The sequence below is a fragment of the Brassica oleracea genome, chromosome C6, assembly GCF_000695525.1.
Source record: "Brassica oleracea var. oleracea cultivar TO1000 chromosome C6, BOL, whole genome shotgun sequence".
Classification (NCBI taxonomy): Eukaryota; Viridiplantae; Streptophyta; class Magnoliopsida; order Brassicales; family Brassicaceae; genus Brassica; species Brassica oleracea.
In genome coordinates this window covers 34,032,596-34,052,092 of record NC_027753.1, presented here as the reverse complement: position 1 = coordinate 34,052,092, position 19,497 = coordinate 34,032,596, and the positions used below count along the sequence as shown (strand labels likewise).

The following is a 19,497-nucleotide window of genomic DNA, read 5'->3' as shown; positions in this document are numbered from 1 at the left end:
ATCTACCATTTGAATTTCTTATTTTTATGTGCAACTTTATCGGTTATAACCCATTGGATCAAAAATATATCTTATGAATTCAAGTTGTGTATTAAAAAGTCAACTCGTTGAAAAAAGAAGTCGATCCCGTGGTAGCAAGGCTACTATAAACAAAATGATAGGACGACATTAACAGCTTTTTGGCAGGAAAATAAAATATCAAAATTGATAATGAAATGTATAATTTGTCTGAATGTTGTTGAAAGGAAATGGTAGAATGGGAGAGAGGGAGGGACTTGTTCTCATTTGCTTGGGTCTTTTCTTTTAGCCACGTGCACTGTGTCTCTCTACCCATACCCGTGACTCAATATTTTTGACTCAAATGCCTCGCCCCCATTAGGTGTATTGACAAAAAAAAAACATGGGGAGGTTGCATTCATACTAGCTTTATTCTCACACACATAATAGATTTACAATACTAAAGTTAATGGAATGTTACTATGCACTGTACTTGCGATGCTTAAAATTACTACTACTTGATGGGTTATTTGACTAATTAGCGTGCTGCAAAAACAAAAAGGTGATTTGTGGAAAGCTCTTTTCGTCCAATCACATAAAATTGTTGGATTCGTTTTGATTGAGTTGATTATTAATGCATTTTCTAAATGTTCAGTATACTACGGCCCTACCTATAGTTAAATACGCATATGGTTATTAATTTTATTTTTACTGGGCCTAGTGGCCCAGTTAACCCCATGAAGAAGACATAAGATGTTCAAAAATCAACTTTGAAACCAGCAAGAGACACCATGTGGAGGATGGAGAACATCAAGTCTGTTCAAATCTACCCAAACAAAGAGTTTTTTGTCTGGCAACACTCAAAACGGACACTATCATATCGTAGCCCACTCATGTGCAAGTATAGTAAATAGATGGCAAGGCATAACCACTTATGGAAAGTGTACCCTCATGATGAGAGCCGTTAAATGGTCGCATTCTCATGATTTTTCTTACCACATGCCACTACAAAACTTGTAATTTAAACATTGAATTTTCATTAACTTTGAAGAATACTACTGATTTGTCATCCTTCTGGATTTGTCATCCATACCATCACCCTCGTTGCAGGTCATTTGAACACTCAGCTACAAGTTACTCAAAGAGTGCACTTAAACGAGAGGGATCAGAACCCATATTCAAAACGAATTATTGATTTACATATAAACACTTGGCCCTTAGGATCTAAGAATTATCATATCACACATATAGTAATATTTACCATAGCTTTGGAATTGTCAATAGTAACTTCTCCACAACAAAAACCAAATAGTAAGATAAATAAGGTGTCTTTGCATGAAACATTGGGCTTTAAATTATTATTACGAAGAATAAGAAGAAGAAAAGACCAAACTTTTTCTTATAAACATTTGACTCTGTCAAACTGATAATGATAGTATCCTCTGTACAAGTAGAGCAGAGGAGAATGATCACTTTATTATTATTATTATTACTTGGGAGCAACTTCCTTCAGGGCACACATCTGCTCCTCTCCCATTGCAGACATGACAGACACAACTATATCCTTTCCCTCTTCAAATCCAGACTTGAGCTGCATTCACGCACCAAAGACCAAAAACACAATCATAAGTGAACCAACCAAAATATTACAACGAACAGGTTATTTAAGCATGCATGAGAAATTAACCTGTGTGAGGAGAGCTTCATCAGTTGGGAGCTTGAGATCATCCTTAGTGCTACCATTGTCAGTAAGAAGGCTGACCTGTAACATAACCATAAAGAGAGAAAACAACCCTCTAATTTAACCATGTGGGGCACATGCAAGACAAAATCTATACTAATGAAAAGAATGAGATCATACAAAGCCATCTTCAGAGATATCAATCAACTGATAGTCAACACGGTTCACATGTGGAACCTACAAGAAAAAAAAAAGATCAATATTCTTGTGAGCCAAGTTACATAATTTATAAATGTTTCCGAATATCGTGAGATACGCACATCACAATTGTGGGAAGAAGGAACAATATCTTCGAGCTTCTTAGAAGTGAAAATATCGATAGCAACAAAGTGACACTTGGCGTGACCGTGCTTTCCAGTCTTGGAAGTGGAAACCTCAACCACCTATAAAAACCAATAAATAATGTTTCAAATATTAAAACAGAAGGATATTAATAGGCAATTCAAGAACTCTCTCTTCCGACATACACTAAATTACAACGAAATCTACAAGACAAAACTTCAAACATAAACATATGTCGGTCGGTCCTAAGCACCAAAGCACTCATCACGCCATGCAAATTTTTAACAGTAAGCATATAAAGATATATATACATGAAGGGAGAAAAGCAATAGAAGAAGATCACCTTGCAGGGACGGCCCTTGATGACGATGTAACCACCCTTACGGATGTTACCAGCTTGCTGAGGATACGTCTTTGAAGCTCCTGCGTCGCTTGACTCGAAGTGATGCTCCTCGTCCGACATGTTTCACCCAATTTTGAAGAAGAGAGCCACACACGAAAACGTTGTGGCAGAGTCAATGAGTGGTATTCAGTTTTTATAGAACCTTTAAAGAAGAAGAACACGAAAGCCTCAGAGAGAGAGAGAGAGACGTGTTGCATACTCTTAACTGTTCCTTTTCAGCCGTTGGATCAGAATTTCCTTTCTAAAATCTACCGTCCAGATTTATTTGAGATGTCGCGTGCAAATAACGCGGGGCCGTACACGTGCGTCGTCTATTTGCTGAATAATCCCATCCTTTTGGTTTAATTTAATTAAAAGGCAGGTCGTAGATGTTACGCTTCCGTGAGATTCTCTATGTAATTAGATGCAATTAATTAATGTGTAGAACATAATATATTTTTTATTTTCATTCATAATTATGTGCTTGAAAACAAAAACTTATGTACATGATGATAACTTATGTACATCAAGACCGAGAAAGCTTAGATGCTTTGGCCTTATTGAAGCAAAACAGTTAGATTTGTTTGAGAGGATAAACTTCAAAAGCGACCGTTACAGCTCTATTACACAAGCAATCCTGTCTATAAAGGCTTTATGTTATTTTAATTGGGAAAATGATAGACTGAAGCTGAGGGCTGTTACAGGAACATCGAAAGGGAGTAGTAGTAGTGGTAGTTCGTTCCAGCACATGCCTGAAGCAGGGCTGATCCAAAGCGAAACACAGACTAACAGCGAAATACGATTAAAATCTGATTAGTTGAACACCAAGATAGGGTTCTGGATTCTTGCTATGAATCCGACCAACACAAACTATTGCCAAGAAGAACATAGTTAAAACTTCGAAGAGATAAGTTGCATACATATATACAATGGGAATGTTAAGAAACTTTCTTTGTTCCCTCGCAGACTAGAAACTTCAAGAACAGCAACAAGAAAACAGACAAACAAGACACTATTCAAGAATATAACTCTTAACTTCTTACTCTGGAACATAAAAATCGAACCTGACATCCACAGAACCATCAAGGGTATCTTTGTAATCCACATTGGATATAGATCCAACCTCGTCCACGTCTTGGTACTCAGCTTTCACCCTCCGAACAGGCACCGTGACCGAGTAAATGGTCCCGAGATCACCATCCGTAGCTACATTCAGCTGAACTTTCTCCTCCGACTCAATCTCCACGAAATCCGACAGCGCGTGAACGATGTTGTTGACGATTTTCCTCTTAGCTTCGTCGCTAACCGCGCACCTGTCCGAGAACAAAATCATCTTGAGCCGCTGCTTTGCGATTCTCGCGTTGGAGCTTCTTTTCGAAGCGTGGGAAGGGAAGATGATCTTCCACGCAAGGTTTAAACGGTCGAAGAAACTCATGTTGATGGCGTTCAGGAGAAAGCTCTCCACCTCTTGCTGAGCTGGGCTTGGTGATAGCTCGTAGTCTCCTCCGGTGTTCCTTGCTTTGCCACGTGTGTCACCTCGAATGATAGACACTCCAGGAGGACATTTATAAGGTTCCAAGATGTTTACGCCGCTGCCCACAAATCCAGAGAAATCAACCTGCAAAATTACAAATGTAAACCGGTTAAGCTCTCTATATAAAGAGAGAGCATATGTATTCTCTAATTATATAGAGAGATTAACCGGTTTACATCATCTATAGATGGTTTAGTATAAACCGGCACTCTATTCTAAATTTCTAATAGGCATCATCCCTGGGGTTCCCACGCATTCAGATATCTAATCTTCCTAACGAACACAGACCTTGAAGAGAAAGATAGACACTGATACTACGGAATCGAGACACTGAGTCGCCAATTTCATCATACACAGATCCAAATATGCTCTGAAGAAAGTTTTCGAATCGAAGAGTGAAAGAAGAGAAGAAATCAGACCTTAGAAGAAGAAGGTAGTGAAAGGCATTTAGGATGGTGATGATAAGGAGTTAGTAAGCTCGCAGAGATCCTCAGATTCCCAGATATCGCCATTTTCGACAAGTTCGAATCAATTTCTTCGCATACGAGAAGCGAATCTTTTCCGGTCGTCTCTTCTTTCAGTTAGGAGAAGAAAAGGGATACCACTCACTCAGAGTAAAAGCTTATATCAGGCAACACACTAAACGCCGTCGTTTTAGCTCCAAACCAAAACGACGTCATATCCTTGCTACCTAAATGCCGTCGTTCTCGCAAATGAAACACTGTCGTTTAAGAGACGACATAAAGAACGCAAGCATTTAAGCCAGAAAACCAAAACGTGGTCGTTTTACTGTCAAGCTAAACGCTGTCGTTCAGTTGCAAAATGAAACGCAGTCGTAGATGAGAAGCCAAACGCGAGGTTTAGCTTATAGGGGGAACTCTAGTTGTCGCCGGCGAGAACCCGAGGCTTCTTCGGACCCATCTTAATTATCTGTCTTTGCAATCCTCCACTAAATATTCATTCAATAAAGTCTGATTCTTTCGAGGAGACGAAGACCTAAACTAAACGAGAACAATTCATTTTTCTTTTTTTCTGAATTGCTGTGAATGGGTAGATGGAGAGCAGTCGCTGCTCTTCTTCGTCGTAATAGTCAATTACTCAATTCTTCAAAGCCTTCTTCTTCTCCTCCATGCCTTTGGAAACGCCCGGCGATTGGCTCCCAAGCTTCTCCCTTTCTTAACTTCCGATGCTTCTCAGCGTTCCCTTCTCCGATTTCGATTTACAACAACGACTCTGACTCTGGGTCGAGCGATGTTTATCAAAGCTACGACTTTGGAACAAAGGAAGAGGAAGACAGAGGCAAGATCCCTATCAAAGCCTATTTTCTCAGTACCAGGTACGTTTGAATTGCCTTGAATGTTTTCGAGACTCTTAAAGTTTTAACCTTTTGGTGATGAGTGTGTTGTGTTTTGTGTGTGTATTTGTTTCTGTTTATGATTTTTTTGGGTTTGCTCAGAGTTATGGTTTTGGCAGTATTGATTTGAAGGGGATGCAAGCTGACAACTTATGCAATGTTGTTCCTCCCACCTCTCGCTCAACCAACTCTATTGCTCTCAGATTCTCTGATTCTTCTTCCGGTATCCCTGTAAGATTTTACTCTTCTGTTTCTTCCTCAAAATCATTCACTGTTTTATTCAAGTTTGGTGTTTAATATACTGTTATTACTATTTTAAGTTTTAGCAAATAGTATCATGGCTTTGATTACTTTATGTTGGTTTAGAATCCTCAAAAGGAAGTCATCAGTGTTGATGTTGTGTTCTCTCTTCTTCGCAGACGATGGATGATAGGGAGAGTGTAAGCAGCTGCCGGTTCATGGTTGTTTTTCAATACGGTTCTGCTGTTCTTTTCAATGTTGATGACAATGACGTTGAGGCTTATCTCGACATTGTTCGTAGGCGTGCTTCTGGGCTGCTTACAGAGATGAGAAAAGACGGTATTATTCTATAACCACTCCTTGGCTTCTTCTAACTACTTTATAGCTTCTTTTTTTTTTGTAATGAACAACCTTTTTCTGGATTTTGTGTGTGTGTGTGTTAGATTATGCTGTGAAGGAGAAGCCTTTGTTGACTGAGGAAATGAAAGGTGGCCCTGACTATATTGTTCTCAAAACCTTGGATACTAATAGCATCCGTATCATTGGGAGTGTGCTCGGACAAAGTATTGCCTTGGATTACTTTGTTTCTCAGGTAAATTGTTCCTTCTCAACTGTCCATAAACGAAAGCAACTGTTCTGATGTTGAAAGTTTTGAGATTTCTAATTCTCTCAGGTTGATAAATTGGTGGAAGAGTTTGCTGGTATAAACCGTGCAATGGAGAAAACCGGAACTTTCACAATGCACAGGAAAAAGCTCTTCCAACTCGTAGGGAAGGCTAATTCTAATCTTGCTGACGTCATTCTCAGAGTTGGTTTGTTTGACAGGTACTCTATCAAATCATTCTGTACTTCTATTTTGTTTTCCTTCCATTCTTATGAAAACAATGTGTACCTTAGTTAGACTCATATGTTCTGTTGTGTGTTCTCATTAGATCCGAGATTGCTTGGAGAGAGGCTAGATATGCGCTGATATATGAGTACCTAAGAGAGGAGTACGAGGTCACTCAGAGATTTGGGAATCTAGACTTTAAGCTAAAGTTTGTAGAGGTATCTTCATTACATTACACACTGATCAGTTTTGTTATCAATAAACAGTTGCCAATCGTGATCCTCTGTTTTGATGTGCAGCACAACATTCATTTCCTCCAAGAGGTGATGCAGAACCGAAGATCAGATCTTTTGGAATGGTGCATTATCTTCCTACTTACCCTTGAAAACATTTTATCTATTTACGAGATTGTCCGAGAATCCACCGGAGCTTAACTCTGATACTACAGATCATTGCAGAGTACTCAAACCTCTGTAAACATCAGAAGGAATTTTTTTAATTATTCTCAGAATAGTTCATTTGTTTTGATTCTCGGTTTAAACCTTGTAATAAACTCAGCTTGAGTAGCTAGCTTTCGCTGCTCATGTCACATTACAGTTTCATAAAATTAAAGATCAAATACAAAAAGTGATGATCTCTTCTTCTTGATAACAACACTCAGTCAAGCCTCCTAAGCAAGTACTCAATTTGGACTTCCTTTGTGAGTGGCATGATTCTTTCTCCATAGAGTTTAGCAACTAAGCTAGGGTTGATTTTGTATGAAGGATCAGCTCCAGATCCAGTCTCTGGATCGTTGATTGTTATGTCTTGACCGAAAATTCTGGCTTTGGTCTCAACTCTTTTCTTGATTACTTCTTCAACTGTTTCATACGTCAGAAGTCGCAACAGTTGTGCCCGGTCCTGCAAAGACTCAAGTCAGTTTATGAACAAAAGAAGATACAGACAGTGAGTAACGAGGGGGCATTTACTTGTTCTCGGATGGCTGTTTCATAGGTAGCTGGATTCTCACGAAACTTGGCCTCAGCAACGAATTTACCGAAGTGGATTCTCTTTGAAAGAATCTGCAAACACATTGTGTCGCAGACGGCAGCTGAACCACAGTTACCATCGTCCCCAGGATTGACCAGTCTGGGAAGAAGGTGTCTGAAGTACATGTTCCACACCTTCTTGTTGATGTTTATCGAATCAGCACAGTGATGCAGAACCTGGTTTAGTTTCAATACAGAAGAGAAAACTTTAACTTTACAGTTCATCATCCCTTCTATGGAGTGTGTCTAAGTAAATTCACCTGTGGGTATTGAATAGGGGGAAGGATTGGCTCAGGCAAGCATTGTGGGAAAAAGGGATGTTCATCTGGACTCTTGTACCTGTCCACCTTAGCATGGAGCTGTTCAGTCTCTCTGACCATAAACTCGACCAAAGATCCTTGAAACCCTTCCATAGCAAAAGCATCTTCGTCATAAGTATCAGGATTGTAGCGATACTGAGCTCGCTCAAGAAGGTTGAAGATGATGCTGTCCTCTTGACGAATCAAAGTGTGTCTTATGCTGTCAAGTGTCAAGCTCTCACTCTCGTCCACCCTTAGACTCCTCGAGTATCTGAAACATAATAGTCACACATCAGTTTCAGAAACACTATGCATCAAGGAATATATATATCATTTTAACTACATAAGATTCATAAGAAAAAGACAGACAATAATTTGCAATAACATGATCCTATTAGGCTCTTGGATCAACAGTAATGACACTATTCTATTGAAAAAAAATATGCTTAGATTGAAAAGATATTCGTAATTAAATTTAAATCCTGCATTATTGAAAATCATGTCGTAACACATGATGAATCTGCCAACATGTTACAAGTACAAAGCTTTGCTAAACCGTACAGCTCAGACCAGGACCATCCATGTACACTGCAACCACTGACAACACAAAAACGAACAAGAGCAGAGGAAAGCAATAAAAAAAGGCACTCACTCTCGTGTAGAAAAAAAAAAAAGAGTTTATGACCGACACTTCAACTCAATGGGTGTAAAAAGACATATATACGAGAGTACAAAAAACCGAACATATGGCGTGCATAGAGGCTATCACCGGATCGGAGAAGCTGCGGAGTGTCGGAGGGAGAGAGATCCAGGTGGTCCAAATCTGGATTTACCGGCAAAATACGAGACGGGTCTAGAAGAGTTGGCGAGATTGAGGCTTGGGGGATTGTAAAAAGTGGGGTTGAGTAGCACAGCCTCCATCGAAACCTTGTGGAAGAAGAGAGAATTAGGAAGAAGGAAAAGGACAGAAGAGAGATTCGGCGAGTTGGTAAGAGAGACGAAAATGAATATATTTCCTTAGTCAGTTACAAAATGTTATCCGGACAAGGATTGATAGGGAATCACGTGTTTTATGTTTCTTCGGGTTTTTTTTTCTCTCTCTCTCTCATAAAATGTTGGGAACATTTTTGTTACCTATCATTAGGAAGAAAAAAAAAGAAGAAGGATGCGTAATCCGAGAAAATACTTTTTTCCTTTCTTTACGAGAAACGATAATATGTATGTAATATCGTCGTTAAAGCTAATTTAAATATGCAGATTTTTGAAGGGATTGAAACTACAACATGCGGTTTCTGATTGGTAACATTGCATGATTGTAGAATAATGAAAAATACACTGATACATAATAATCTAAAATTTATGAAATGGATATATCAAAAATCATTTTACTAACCACAAGGATGTGGTCGGGGTGCCGAAGGCAACTCAGAAAGTCTCTAAAGGATTCAGGTTCGAGCTCAGATTATCCATCCGTTTAGCTATGTGACACGAGTATCAAGCTCTCCTTACTAGCAACCGGATATATCTGGCACCGATGCACATGTTTCCAGGATTAGTGGGTTTCGACCGCAGGGTATCTCTGAATCAACAAATAAAAAATCATTTTAACTTGATTTAATATAAAATAAAATATTATTAATTAAATTGTTTATTGCAAAATAAATATATATTGGACTTTATCATAAGAGGATAATTTACTGTAATAATTTAACTTATTTTAGTGTTTTTATAATATTGTATTTGACATTTTATGATGTTTGAAAATCAAGTTATATCGACAGATGTAAAATTTTAGTATGTTATTATTTTCTTATTTAATAAATTCTGTATCAAGGGGTCAAACTTCCACGAAAATCACTTTATGTTTTTTTCATTGACCGAATGTATTTGAAATTTTGAATTGAAGCCCAACAAATCTTTTTAGGAAGATGGTATAAACAAATAGTCCGGTTTCAAAAAAAATTTAAAGGCATAAAACATAGTTTTGTGTCATCTCGTCAAACGATGATAACTTAGTTCATAACAGTATTCCAGATCTAAATGGACGTATTTACAAATCCTAAACTTTCTTTTTACCTAGGCTATCATTACTAGTTTAGGTATTTTAAACTAAAATAGTGAAAGAGTTATCGAAAGAATTCAGTGAAACTATATTTAGTTAATTCAATCATCTTAAAATTCAAATATTACTTGAAGCCTTCTTTCAGAAAAGTTCAATTTTTTTTTTGTAACTTAAGTTCAAATATTAATCCACTTGTTAATTTATATTCATTCGGTTATTGTTTAAAGTCTTGATTTGTAAGAGTTTTGAGATAACACTGATAGACTTTTTTTAAGTTTTTGTTACAAAAATAGCTATAAAAAAATAAAATGACCAAAATAATATTTTTTATTTTGAAAATTTTAATTTTTAATTTTTGAAAATTTTAATTCATCCCCAAAACCCAACCCCTTAATTCTAAATCATAAATCTTAGATTAGTTAATTCTAAGGGTATAAATGCATATTTACTTTTCAATAAAACTTTTTTTTTGGTCATTTTCTCTCTTGGGATCTATTTTTGTAAAAATAAACTAAAAAAAGTTATCAGAAAATTTTTCTACGTGTACTTTGTTACAATTAATTTAGAAATATATCATATGTGAGAAATAAAATGTTGCTATGTGATGATTATAGAGATCTATGATCATATATTGCATCAGCTCTGCCAAAGACCCAAAGATTCCGTTCTCGACTCCCATGACCTGATTATGTACTTGTGGTTTAGTAGTTTACAAGAAGAGGCAGTTTTAAATTTTTATCTCTTTACTTTACTTTTTCTCCACTTCTAGATCTACCCTATCTTTTAAAAAACCATAATTAAATAATTCTTTTCGGTTAGGGAATAATTTTAAAACATAAAAAAGTTTGTACTTGTGATTATTCTACACAAGCCAGAAATATAAAATTCATACGGGTTCTAACGTGTTAAATTAATAATGCATAAACACGTTACCGTTAATGTTAGTGTGTATATCAACAGAAGAAATAATTATTTATATACTTGTTTTATATCTTTGTTTGCCACCACCAGTGTGGATTAAAATAATTAATAACATTCCAAGTTGACTTAACATTGGTCGATAAATTAACAAAAAAAAAAGAAAATAGATACAACTAGATTGAATATTATCTTCATGTCCAATCACTAAAGGGACACGTAGCTAAATCGAAAGAAACATGCTTTTCCTCGGAATAATGGCATTCTATGTAATATCTCCACAAGGAAGCCTTTTTAAATGATATTTTGTTTAAGTAGAAGATCAACCAATCAGGGACGTCCAGAAGAAACAAAACTACAAAAGTATCCAAAACCAATCCCAAAACTGTAATTATCTTCAAAGTTAGGGCCAATTAAATTCAGACCCCACATTCAAACTGAAAACCTCAAAGTTGCTTCGACGGTGGGACCCTCATGCTTTTTCTCAATCTAACCTAATTGATAAACAAATGATGCTTCATTCAGAAATTAAGGTGTGCTATCATCAAACTTGTAAATTAGGGAAAACTATTTGGCCTAATCAAGTGTCTTAGCTTTTAACATGTCCTTGACATTCAATTTTGTGTCGATATTAAATTATTTTTGTTACAACAGTTGTTGTAATTAAGATATTGCATTTTTTTATTGATATAATTATTACTTTACAAAATATTTTTTTAGATTTTTCTCTTTTAAGTATATTTTTTGTAAATTAAATATATTTAATTTTACTGTGTAAACATTAGTAAAATTTTAGAAGTTCAACTTTCTATTTTATTATATTATTCTGTGGATATCAAATATATTTCATATACTTTAATATAGTTTTAGATATAATTGTACTAAATCATCAAAATATATTGAAGTGTTAAAAGTAGAAATAAATTTCACTATAAATATAAAACATATAATACAATATTATGTTTGCATTAATATAAACTATATATATTATTAATTTATGATTTTAACAAGATCATATATTTACATATAATTTTATTGATTGTGTCATATTTTGAATCAGAAAAATTTGAAATCAATTTTCATTAATTTATTATATTTTAATTTATCAAGTATTAATTTATAGAATCTATATAGTACTCCCTCTGTTTCTAATTGTAAGTAGTTTTGCTTAAAACCACAAATATTTAGGAAGATGTAATTTGAAAAAAATATATCATTTAATCAATTAATTCAATCAATTATAAAAAACCTAACATTATTTCATTGGTCACACAATATCTAATAAATAAAAAGATGCATTGAAATATGTAAACTACTTATATTGTGAAACAAACTCTTTTTGCTAAAACTATTTACATTTGGAAACGATGACAAAAAAAAAAAAAAAAAAAAAAAAAAAAAAAAAATATTTACATTTGGAAACAGAGGGAGGAGTACTTCTTAATAATCAATTGAGTAAATGTTACATATATCTTTATTCAAATCAGAAGAAGCGTCCAAGATATTTTAAAAATAATATTTAAATAATCATTTTCATAAATTATGAATGAACATGGAACGTCAGAGTTTGAACATTTTTTCATATGCAAGATGTTCTGTTTGTACTGATTCGTTGAGTATAATTAGTTATATTTTATGGTTTATTTTATATTTGGTTGAATAGTTTTTAATTTATAATTTAATTAATATTTTAGATAGTTTTTTAAAAAAATGTATGTTTTATCTAAAACATTTTATATTAAGAACAAAAGAAATATGTATTTTAGATGAAAAGTGAAAACCATTTTGTCAAGATCACGATACAGAGTGACTACTAACTTTTCTCAATATTAAATCCGCTATCATAAAAATGGAATGCACACAATTAGATCATCAGTTTCATCATTAATTACTTGCATGCTCAAATAACACAACTCGTTGTAGTTTTTATATAAACTAGAGCCGGGTCCGTGCTACGCGCGGATAACATGTTCAATTGAAGTAAATTTTTAATTTTTGGTATTTTTAAGTTCTAGAAATTGGAAGTTATTTTTTGCATATTGTAGAATGAACCATATAGTAAATTTGAATAATATATTAGGTTGAGCAAACAATTTTTTTAGGATAAAAGAGTATATGAGTGGACATTTTTAATTGACGTAGAAAGCAGTAATTTAAATTTTAAAACAGTTGACCGGTGTCGTTTGATGTCTTGTTGTTCATCCCATGTGGAGTTATGGCTTCAAGCTTAGTATAGCAATTTATTCCTATTTTGGAAGCGTTGTATGATATCAATGTCGGTGTCGAAGTAAAAGCGGCGATCCAGGTGTGGTTGTGAGTGATAGTTTTCCTGTAAAAGTGAAATATTTGTAAGCATTTATTTTGACGTAAATATTATGTTTAGTTTATTACCTTCATGTAACTGTGGAATGATACTTGTGATGATTACGATTTTTTTTTTTGGGTAGATATGTGATTTAGCTCCCTGAAATTTCCCGTCTCATTGTCCCAGATAGTTAGACGTACCATTTTGGATCTACTAAAAATAATTGTATTATATATTTATTAGTTAAAATAAATATTATTTAATAAAGTGTTAGTACCTGTGTAAACGCAATCCAATGATGATCTTAGAATATGTGTTCTTGTTTTATAAATCACTTCCTTGGATGAGGCATATTCGACCAACAATATCTCTGATAATATTTTTTTATAGTGAGGAAAAAGATAATTTATTTGTTTGCGAGACCCCGGCAATGGTTTTTTTTTACCTGGGAGGAAATTGGTTGCACTTGCTAAGCTAATCAATTGGGGGTAGCGTTGGGGCCGGAATATGTATGAAGGTATTGGTGGAATGTTTTCTTCAATCTGTGTAATAATTGTTTTCTCATTGATATTGATTATGTAGGGTTGAACTGTAAGACTGTAACGTTGGTTAATGGGAAGTAGATTAAAATATCTAATGTGATAAATTTTCCCTTCTTCGAACCGTTGGTACATTTTGTCCGACGTAGAAATAGGCACCCTCCCTCCCAATTTCTGTTCCTGTTGAGTGGTTTAAAGCAATCATTTCATATGTAGTTGGAAAGAATAAAAACAGAGTATTTTTTAGACAAACCTGGATGTCAAGACAAATGAAAGTTGTTCATAGGAAATCATTTTTGTTTTTGTGATTTGTGATGAGCCACATCCTAATGGTTTTAGCGATTATTGGTTGTGGTCCGAGGTTGTTGCTCCGGTTATTGTGATCTTCGGCTGCATGATTTGCACAGATTAGAGTGTGATTTATTTTTTATTGACCTTTTTTAAAAAAAATTTTGAAGTGAACATAGTTATAATTTGTTTCTTTTTAAAAAAAATTGGATTTCTTTCATTTAATTTAATATAATTAAAGAATATGTATTTGGAGTGACCAAAATTTAATTTAATTTTTAAAAATTAGATTTTTGAAGTGAAGATAGTTTGTTTGTTTGTTTTTTTATTTACCCATCAAAAGGACGTAGCATGAGTATTTGAAAGTGTTAATTTTTAATTATTTTGTTGGGTTTAAATATAATAAAAAGGAACTCTAAGAAGTAATGTCAACATTATGTCAAATCAGTTATTTAGTATACATTATATTTTATTATAGGTTGAATAATAAATACTAATGATGTTTTATTTTATAAATGTATAATATAAATATGTTGTTGTACAATTAATACGGTTCATAGTTTGTATTTTTAAATACAAAAAATCACTACTATCTGAAAGAAAATCTACCTTAGATTTAAGTATTAAATTAATATATCAATACTAATAATTTTTTGATTCAAAAAGGAACTTGTAAATATAAAATACCTCCTAAAAGGGGAGGATCTCTGGATGTTGATTTGACCATGGTGTTGAGATCAGCATTTCCTTAAAACAAAGGAAGAATATTAAAATGATTGTTCAGATCGACCACCAAAAAAAAGGTTACCTAATTGGTTTTTGCGACGAAGGGGTAGAGCTGGTTGATCGTAGACGATTTCTTACCAAATGACGTTAGGAGGTTTTTTCGTGGGATTTTGTATCTACGTGCAGACGTTAATAACTTAAACGGAATACCAATACTATAGACTAATCGTTTGAATAGCTTACACTGATTAGGTTGAATAACTTAGACTGATTTTCTGCAGAGGGAGAGACGATGGATAAATGTTATGGTGAGCTTAGAGTCAAAGCTTGAATATATATTTTGATTAACATTATGGTTTTGTTTCCATATCTTTTTTTTTGTATTAATGGCAGAATATATGTTATTTACTTCTTAGTGAATGCAAGAGGATTTTTTGCTAGAAGAATATTATTATGGGGCCAGTTAAACTTGGTGAAATCGTTTTTGATTTAGACGTGTATAGCCAGAAGTCTATCTAATAATTAACAGCTCGACAAAAACCAATTCATGCATGCATTTGTTTTATTATAAGACAACTCGTAAAGGACGTATTCCTTATTGTTTGCATGCATTGCAATTTGTTTACGTGTTCTTAGTGAATAATTAACAAGGTAGTAACAAAATTTGGATGAGCTAAACGAAGTTAGTGCATCCACTTGGCCATGAGGTCTTGGAATTGCTTCCTGTTCCTCCTAGAAGTTATGGTGTTGCGCATTTCCCTATCAATGAGTCTGTATATTGTTGATGGAGGTTGAGTGATCTGGTTATGGAGAACATTGTTTCTCTGCTTCCAGAGATGATAAATGACGCACTGGGCTGCGAGCTTCTTTAGTAGAGCTGCATGCATTTGTTTTATTATAAGGCAACTCGTAAAGGACGTATTCCTTATTGTTTGCATGCATTGCAATTTGTTTACGTGTTCTTAGTGAATAATTAACAGGTACACATAATTAATGGGCTGGGCTGCGAGATTGTTCTTTTAATTCGAAGCTCACTCGCTGTAACCAAACCAAAGCAATTTTAATTCGAACCTCATTCTTTTAATTCAAAGCCCACTCGTTGTAGCCAATTTTGTAACCAAAGCAACTTTAATTTGAAGCCCACTCGCTGTAGCCAATTTTGTAATCAAAACCAAACCCAAATCTTTTATTGCAATTTTAATTGAAAGCCCAATCCGCCAGTGACATGACAGTATGATTGGTGGGGATTATTTTGCCTAGGCCTGGGCATAAAATCCGGAACCCGAAATCCGAACCGAACCCGAACCGTAAAATCCGATCCGTTATCCGACCCGAAATGTAAAAATACCCGAACGGGTCTTGTAGGGTGGTACAAAAAATATCCAAACCCGAAGTGTTATTAACCGAACCCGAACGAGTAACCCGAAAATCCGAAATTAATAGTTAATATAATTATTTTAAAATATATATAAGTATTTCAATTATTAAATTCAATATTTGTGGTAATATGATATATAATAATAAATATTAAAATTTTAATAAATAATTTAAGTACACAATTAGTTATAAATAAGTATTTTATAATTTGCTCAATGAAATAAAAATGTTTACTTTTTATAAGACAATACATATTGTTTATAAATGATGTTTGTGATTTAACATTTTATTGTTATTTTATCAATTTTATGTGTGACAGATTAATTTTTATTTAATTTAGATGTTTTTCTTTATGTTTTGCTTCAAGTTTTTTGTTTTCTTACTTCATTTATATCCGAACCGAACATATATAACCCGAACCCGTACGATATATGATTACTTTATGGGTTTTAAGACTCAATACAATTTTGAACCGAACCCGAAGTGTTATTATCCGAACCCGACCCGTATTAATAAAATTTTAGTATGAGACTTAAGAGCGTAAACCCAAAAATCAGAAAACCCGAAAAACCCGATCCGAACGCCAACGGGTACCCGAACGCCCATGCTTAATTTTGCCCATGTGGCACCCCTTATAAGCTCTCAATTTAGCTTCTTTTATATAGTAGAATTTCTTTTGGTAACCATGTTAAAAAGTTTCACAGAAGTTATCAATAAACATGTTTTAAAATTGCTTAGAAACGTGTTTTATGCAGTCAAAGGCTCAAAGCAAGTACAAGGAGTAAGATATGATTTGCTCAATTAATGAAACAACGCGTCTTATGTTTATCAAACAAATGGAGACGTGAACCCTACTATAGACTATAGTAGAGAAAATAAAAAGGATTAAAAGGGAGATTTTTTTTTGAGAAAAAAACAAAAATAGCACTAAATCAAGTTTTTGTTCTCAAACTAGCACTCAAGGTCAAAATTTTGTGATATAAACTTAGAAAGGTGCTATTTTGTAGATTTACCCATGATTATTTTGGGTTTAGAATTTAGGGTTTAGGGTTTAGATTTTAGGGTTTAGAGTTTAGGGTTTAGATTTTAGGGTTTAGGGTTTATGGTTTAGGGTTTATGGTTTAGAAGATTTACCCATGATTATTTTGGGTTTAGAATTTAGGGTTTAGGGTTTAGATTTTAGGGTTTAGAGTTTAGGGTTTAGGGTTTAGAGTTGAGAAATGAGGTTTTGGGGATAAGATTTCAAATTTTGAAAAATAAAAAAATTAAAATTTTCAAAGGATAAACTTAGAAAGGTGCTATTTTGGTCATTTTAGTTTTTGAATGCTATTTTTGTGATATAAACTTAGAAATGTGGTATTTTGGAGATTTGCCCTTTTTTTTTTTGAAAAATAGATTAAAAGGGAGATTATACCAGATGAAATGTACCATTTTGGTCATTTCGAGGAATAGAAAGTGTTTCTTTCAACTTTATTAGTTTATATAAAGATTAAAATTATTTTATATCGTTTATGAAAAATGTACATTTTTTGTCGACATGTAAAATTCATTTAAGCGAGGCATAGCGATAGGCAATATCATGGTTGCAGATATAATTGCTTTTTTACGTAGGGTAAAAAACGTACACTAATAATGTTTATCATTTTGCCTAAAGACTAATGAAAAAAGAACAAAATACATAATATTTATACATGTTTCATTCTAAAATGAACTCCCCAGAATATGAGAATACATATATCGAAGGAGATAATCTAGGGACTAGGGGTAAAAAAAAAATCTAGGGATAAAATTGTACGTTAGATCTGGAAATTTAGCGGTTTGATACATATTCTAATCACCTCAGATAACCCAAGCTACGACAAGAAATGACTGTAGCAAATATCACATGTTTAAAAAGCAACTTCTGTTACCCAAAATGTACTTTTTGAACCCAAAAATGTACTCGGTATGTTCTATTTACCCAAAAATGTACTCGTATTTTTTAATCCAAATTTCAAGATACAAAACTAACAGACTATACACAGAGGGTGATTGGTTGCGTTGTATCTTTAAAGTCTGTGTTGTAAAAATTTAGTCGGTAAAATTTTTGTTATAGATGTTTTGGCTATAGTTATAAAAAAAATAAAAATAAATAAAGATATGAGAAATATACTTTTTACAGCTATATATTTTTCCTAAATTATAAAAGCTACTACTTTAGTAAATAAAAGGGTTACAACTATTTTTAAATTTTTTTGTGACAATTTTAAAAATTGACTTAAAACATGATTGATAGTTTTAATTAAAGGTTGTAGATAAAAGTCAAAACTAAAATATTTATCTACACCCCAATAAATTCCAACAAATCACCCTGCTATGTATGTATTTTTACTTAGAAAAACATAAAATATGAATGAAAAACTAGTCTTTATCTATATTCGTTCCAAAATTACAGTTTTATCAATATATATGTCATATAACTATTTAAATTATTATTTTATTATAACTGATATGAAAATGGTCATGAGATATAGTTATAAATGCTAGTGTTAATTCTTTTAAAATATTAATAAAAATATTCTCAAATTATCTTAGTTTTCTAAAATATTATTCAAAATTTTTATTTTACATATTTGTTTTTGCTATTTTCATAATAATTTCTATTTTAATAGTAAAATAAATACTTCTACGATTGAAAACAACATAAAAACACTAAACTATATGTTTAATCAACACATATAATTTTTTGGACTACAAATCTTCTCTTTTTCCAAGTTCATCGAAACTCTCTTGTAGACCTCATCTCACTTCTCATGACTCCTCCCACGTTATATCGCAATACTCTCAGGTAACTTGTTATGTTTTTCACTTCAAACAAAGATCCATAAACAATGGAGGTCAAAAGAAATCCCCTTGCTTTTTAAGAGAGACTCACTTTTAATCAACACATATTTTGAATATATATAAGTAGATGTACTAATAATAAGTCGGAAACCTATATATCAAAATAAATAGTCAAAAAATGTATCTAGTACATTGATAAAATGAGATACAATTAATACATGTCCATTTAGGAAACAAATAATAGTTAAATTTAATTCAAAAAAATAATTGAGTAGTTTAGCATATAACTATTTAAGAGAATTCATAGATTAGTTTCAAAATGTTAAATGATTGACTAGTTCAATGCATTTATGATCAAATTTTTACATTTTAAGTAATAAAATAAATTGTTTAAAATTAATCACAAGAAAGTTTTTAACATATTTTTAGTAAAATAATAACAAATCGACAAACATAAATTAAATAAAGCCGTCCATCATTGGTTAAAACAAAGCAGTTTATTTAATTTCTGATTCGGTTAACCGAGACTATTTAATGCTTACTACGTTAAAGGTTTAATATCATTTTTGGTAAATTGTGAAGATAATTTAATGATGAGCTAATGTATAACGTTACGACAATTTTAAGATAAAGTTTAAATATGAAATACATTTCCGATACAAATATTTTTTGTTTTAAAACGGTTTCAAAATTTGAAATATGTAAGTTATAAAATATAATAAAAATATAAAAAATGAAAAATAAATATATACAGTCTAATGAAAGATTGGGAA

At 33.0% G+C, this 19,497-nt stretch overlaps 4 protein-coding genes across 4 annotated transcripts; 1 reads left to right on the top strand and 3 right to left on the bottom strand.

Moving 5' to 3' along the window:
• Positions 1 to 1,220: 1,220 nt before the first annotated feature.
• Positions 1,221 to 2,564, bottom strand: LOC106298769 (eukaryotic translation initiation factor 5A-3). Its single transcript, XM_013734910.1, has 5 exons — positions 2,364 to 2,564; positions 1,999 to 2,121; positions 1,859 to 1,915; positions 1,685 to 1,759; positions 1,221 to 1,588 (listed from the first exon to the last, which is right to left on the bottom strand). Exons 1-5 carry the CDS (start codon positions 2,481 to 2,483, stop codon positions 1,487 to 1,489), a joined length of 477 nt encoding a protein of 158 aa, XP_013590364.1. The 5' UTR covers positions 2,484 to 2,564; the 3' UTR covers positions 1,221 to 1,486.
• A 709-nt stretch (positions 2,565 to 3,273) lies between these two features.
• On the bottom strand, positions 3,274 to 4,551 carry LOC106296822 (cell division topological specificity factor homolog, chloroplastic). Its single transcript, XM_013733051.1, has 2 exons — positions 4,356 to 4,551; positions 3,274 to 4,020 (listed from the first exon to the last, which is right to left on the bottom strand). Exons 1-2 carry the CDS (start codon positions 4,446 to 4,448, stop codon positions 3,442 to 3,444), a joined length of 672 nt encoding a protein of 223 aa, XP_013588505.1. The 5' UTR covers positions 4,449 to 4,551; the 3' UTR covers positions 3,274 to 3,441.
• Positions 4,552 to 4,838: 287 nt separating this feature from the next.
• Positions 4,839 to 7,007, top strand: LOC106296288. The gene is made up of 7 exons (XM_013732390.1): positions 4,839 to 5,272; positions 5,410 to 5,521; positions 5,710 to 5,869; positions 5,974 to 6,122; positions 6,204 to 6,355; positions 6,463 to 6,577; positions 6,659 to 7,007. The coding sequence occupies exons 1-7, from the start codon at positions 4,983 to 4,985 to the stop codon at positions 6,791 to 6,793; spliced, it is 1,113 nt and encodes a 370-aa protein (XP_013587844.1). The 5' UTR covers positions 4,839 to 4,982; the 3' UTR covers positions 6,794 to 7,007.
• Positions 6,896 to 8,764, bottom strand: LOC106296289 (chorismate mutase 3, chloroplastic). The gene is made up of 4 exons (XM_013732391.1): positions 8,456 to 8,764; positions 7,648 to 7,957; positions 7,328 to 7,564; positions 6,896 to 7,259 (listed from the first exon to the last, which is right to left on the bottom strand). Exons 1-4 carry the CDS (start codon positions 8,605 to 8,607, stop codon positions 7,017 to 7,019), a joined length of 942 nt encoding a protein of 313 aa, XP_013587845.1. The 5' UTR covers positions 8,608 to 8,764; the 3' UTR covers positions 6,896 to 7,016.
• Positions 8,765 to 19,497: the final 10,733 nt, after the last annotated feature.

What these genes read in the sequence shown, in the direction of transcription:
- LOC106298769 (XM_013734910.1), bottom strand. Translation starts at nt 2,483, where the DNA reads ATGTCGGACGAGGAGCATCACTTCGAGTCAAGCGACGCAGGAGCTTCA. An exon ending in TCAAGGGCCGTCCCTGCAAG is followed by an intron (nt 2,122 to 2,363) that starts GTGATCTTCTTC and finishes TGGTTTTTATAG; the next exon opens with GTGGTTGAGGTTTCCACTTC. An exon ending in ATATCTCTGAAGATGGCTTT is followed by an intron (nt 1,760 to 1,858) that starts GTATGATCTCAT and finishes GTTATGTTACAG; the next exon opens with GTCAGCCTTCTTACTGACAA.
- LOC106296822 (XM_013733051.1), bottom strand. Translation starts at nt 4,448, where the DNA reads ATGGCGATATCTGGGAATCTGAGGATCTCTGCGAGCTTACTAACTCCT. An exon ending in CACTACCTTCTTCTTCTAAG is followed by an intron (nt 4,021 to 4,355) that starts GTCTGATTTCTT and finishes GTAATTTTGCAG; the next exon opens with GTTGATTTCTCTGGATTTGT.
- LOC106296288 (XM_013732390.1), top strand. Translation starts at nt 4,983, where the DNA reads ATGGGTAGATGGAGAGCAGTCGCTGCTCTTCTTCGTCGTAATAGTCAA. An exon ending in ATTCTTCTTCCGGTATCCCT is followed by an intron (nt 5,522 to 5,709) that starts GTAAGATTTTAC and finishes TCTTCTTCGCAG; the next exon opens with ACGATGGATGATAGGGAGAG. An exon ending in TGGATTACTTTGTTTCTCAG is followed by an intron (nt 6,123 to 6,203) that starts GTAAATTGTTCC and finishes TAATTCTCTCAG; the next exon opens with GTTGATAAATTGGTGGAAGA.
- LOC106296289 (XM_013732391.1), bottom strand. Translation starts at nt 8,607, where the DNA reads ATGGAGGCTGTGCTACTCAACCCCACTTTTTACAATCCCCCAAGCCTC. An exon ending in CCCCTATTCAATACCCACAG is followed by an intron (nt 7,565 to 7,647) that starts GTGAATTTACTT and finishes AAACTAAACCAG; the next exon opens with GTTCTGCATCACTGTGCTGA. An exon ending in AAACAGCCATCCGAGAACAA is followed by an intron (nt 7,260 to 7,327) that starts GTAAATGCCCCC and finishes GAGTCTTTGCAG; the next exon opens with GACCGGGCACAACTGTTGCG.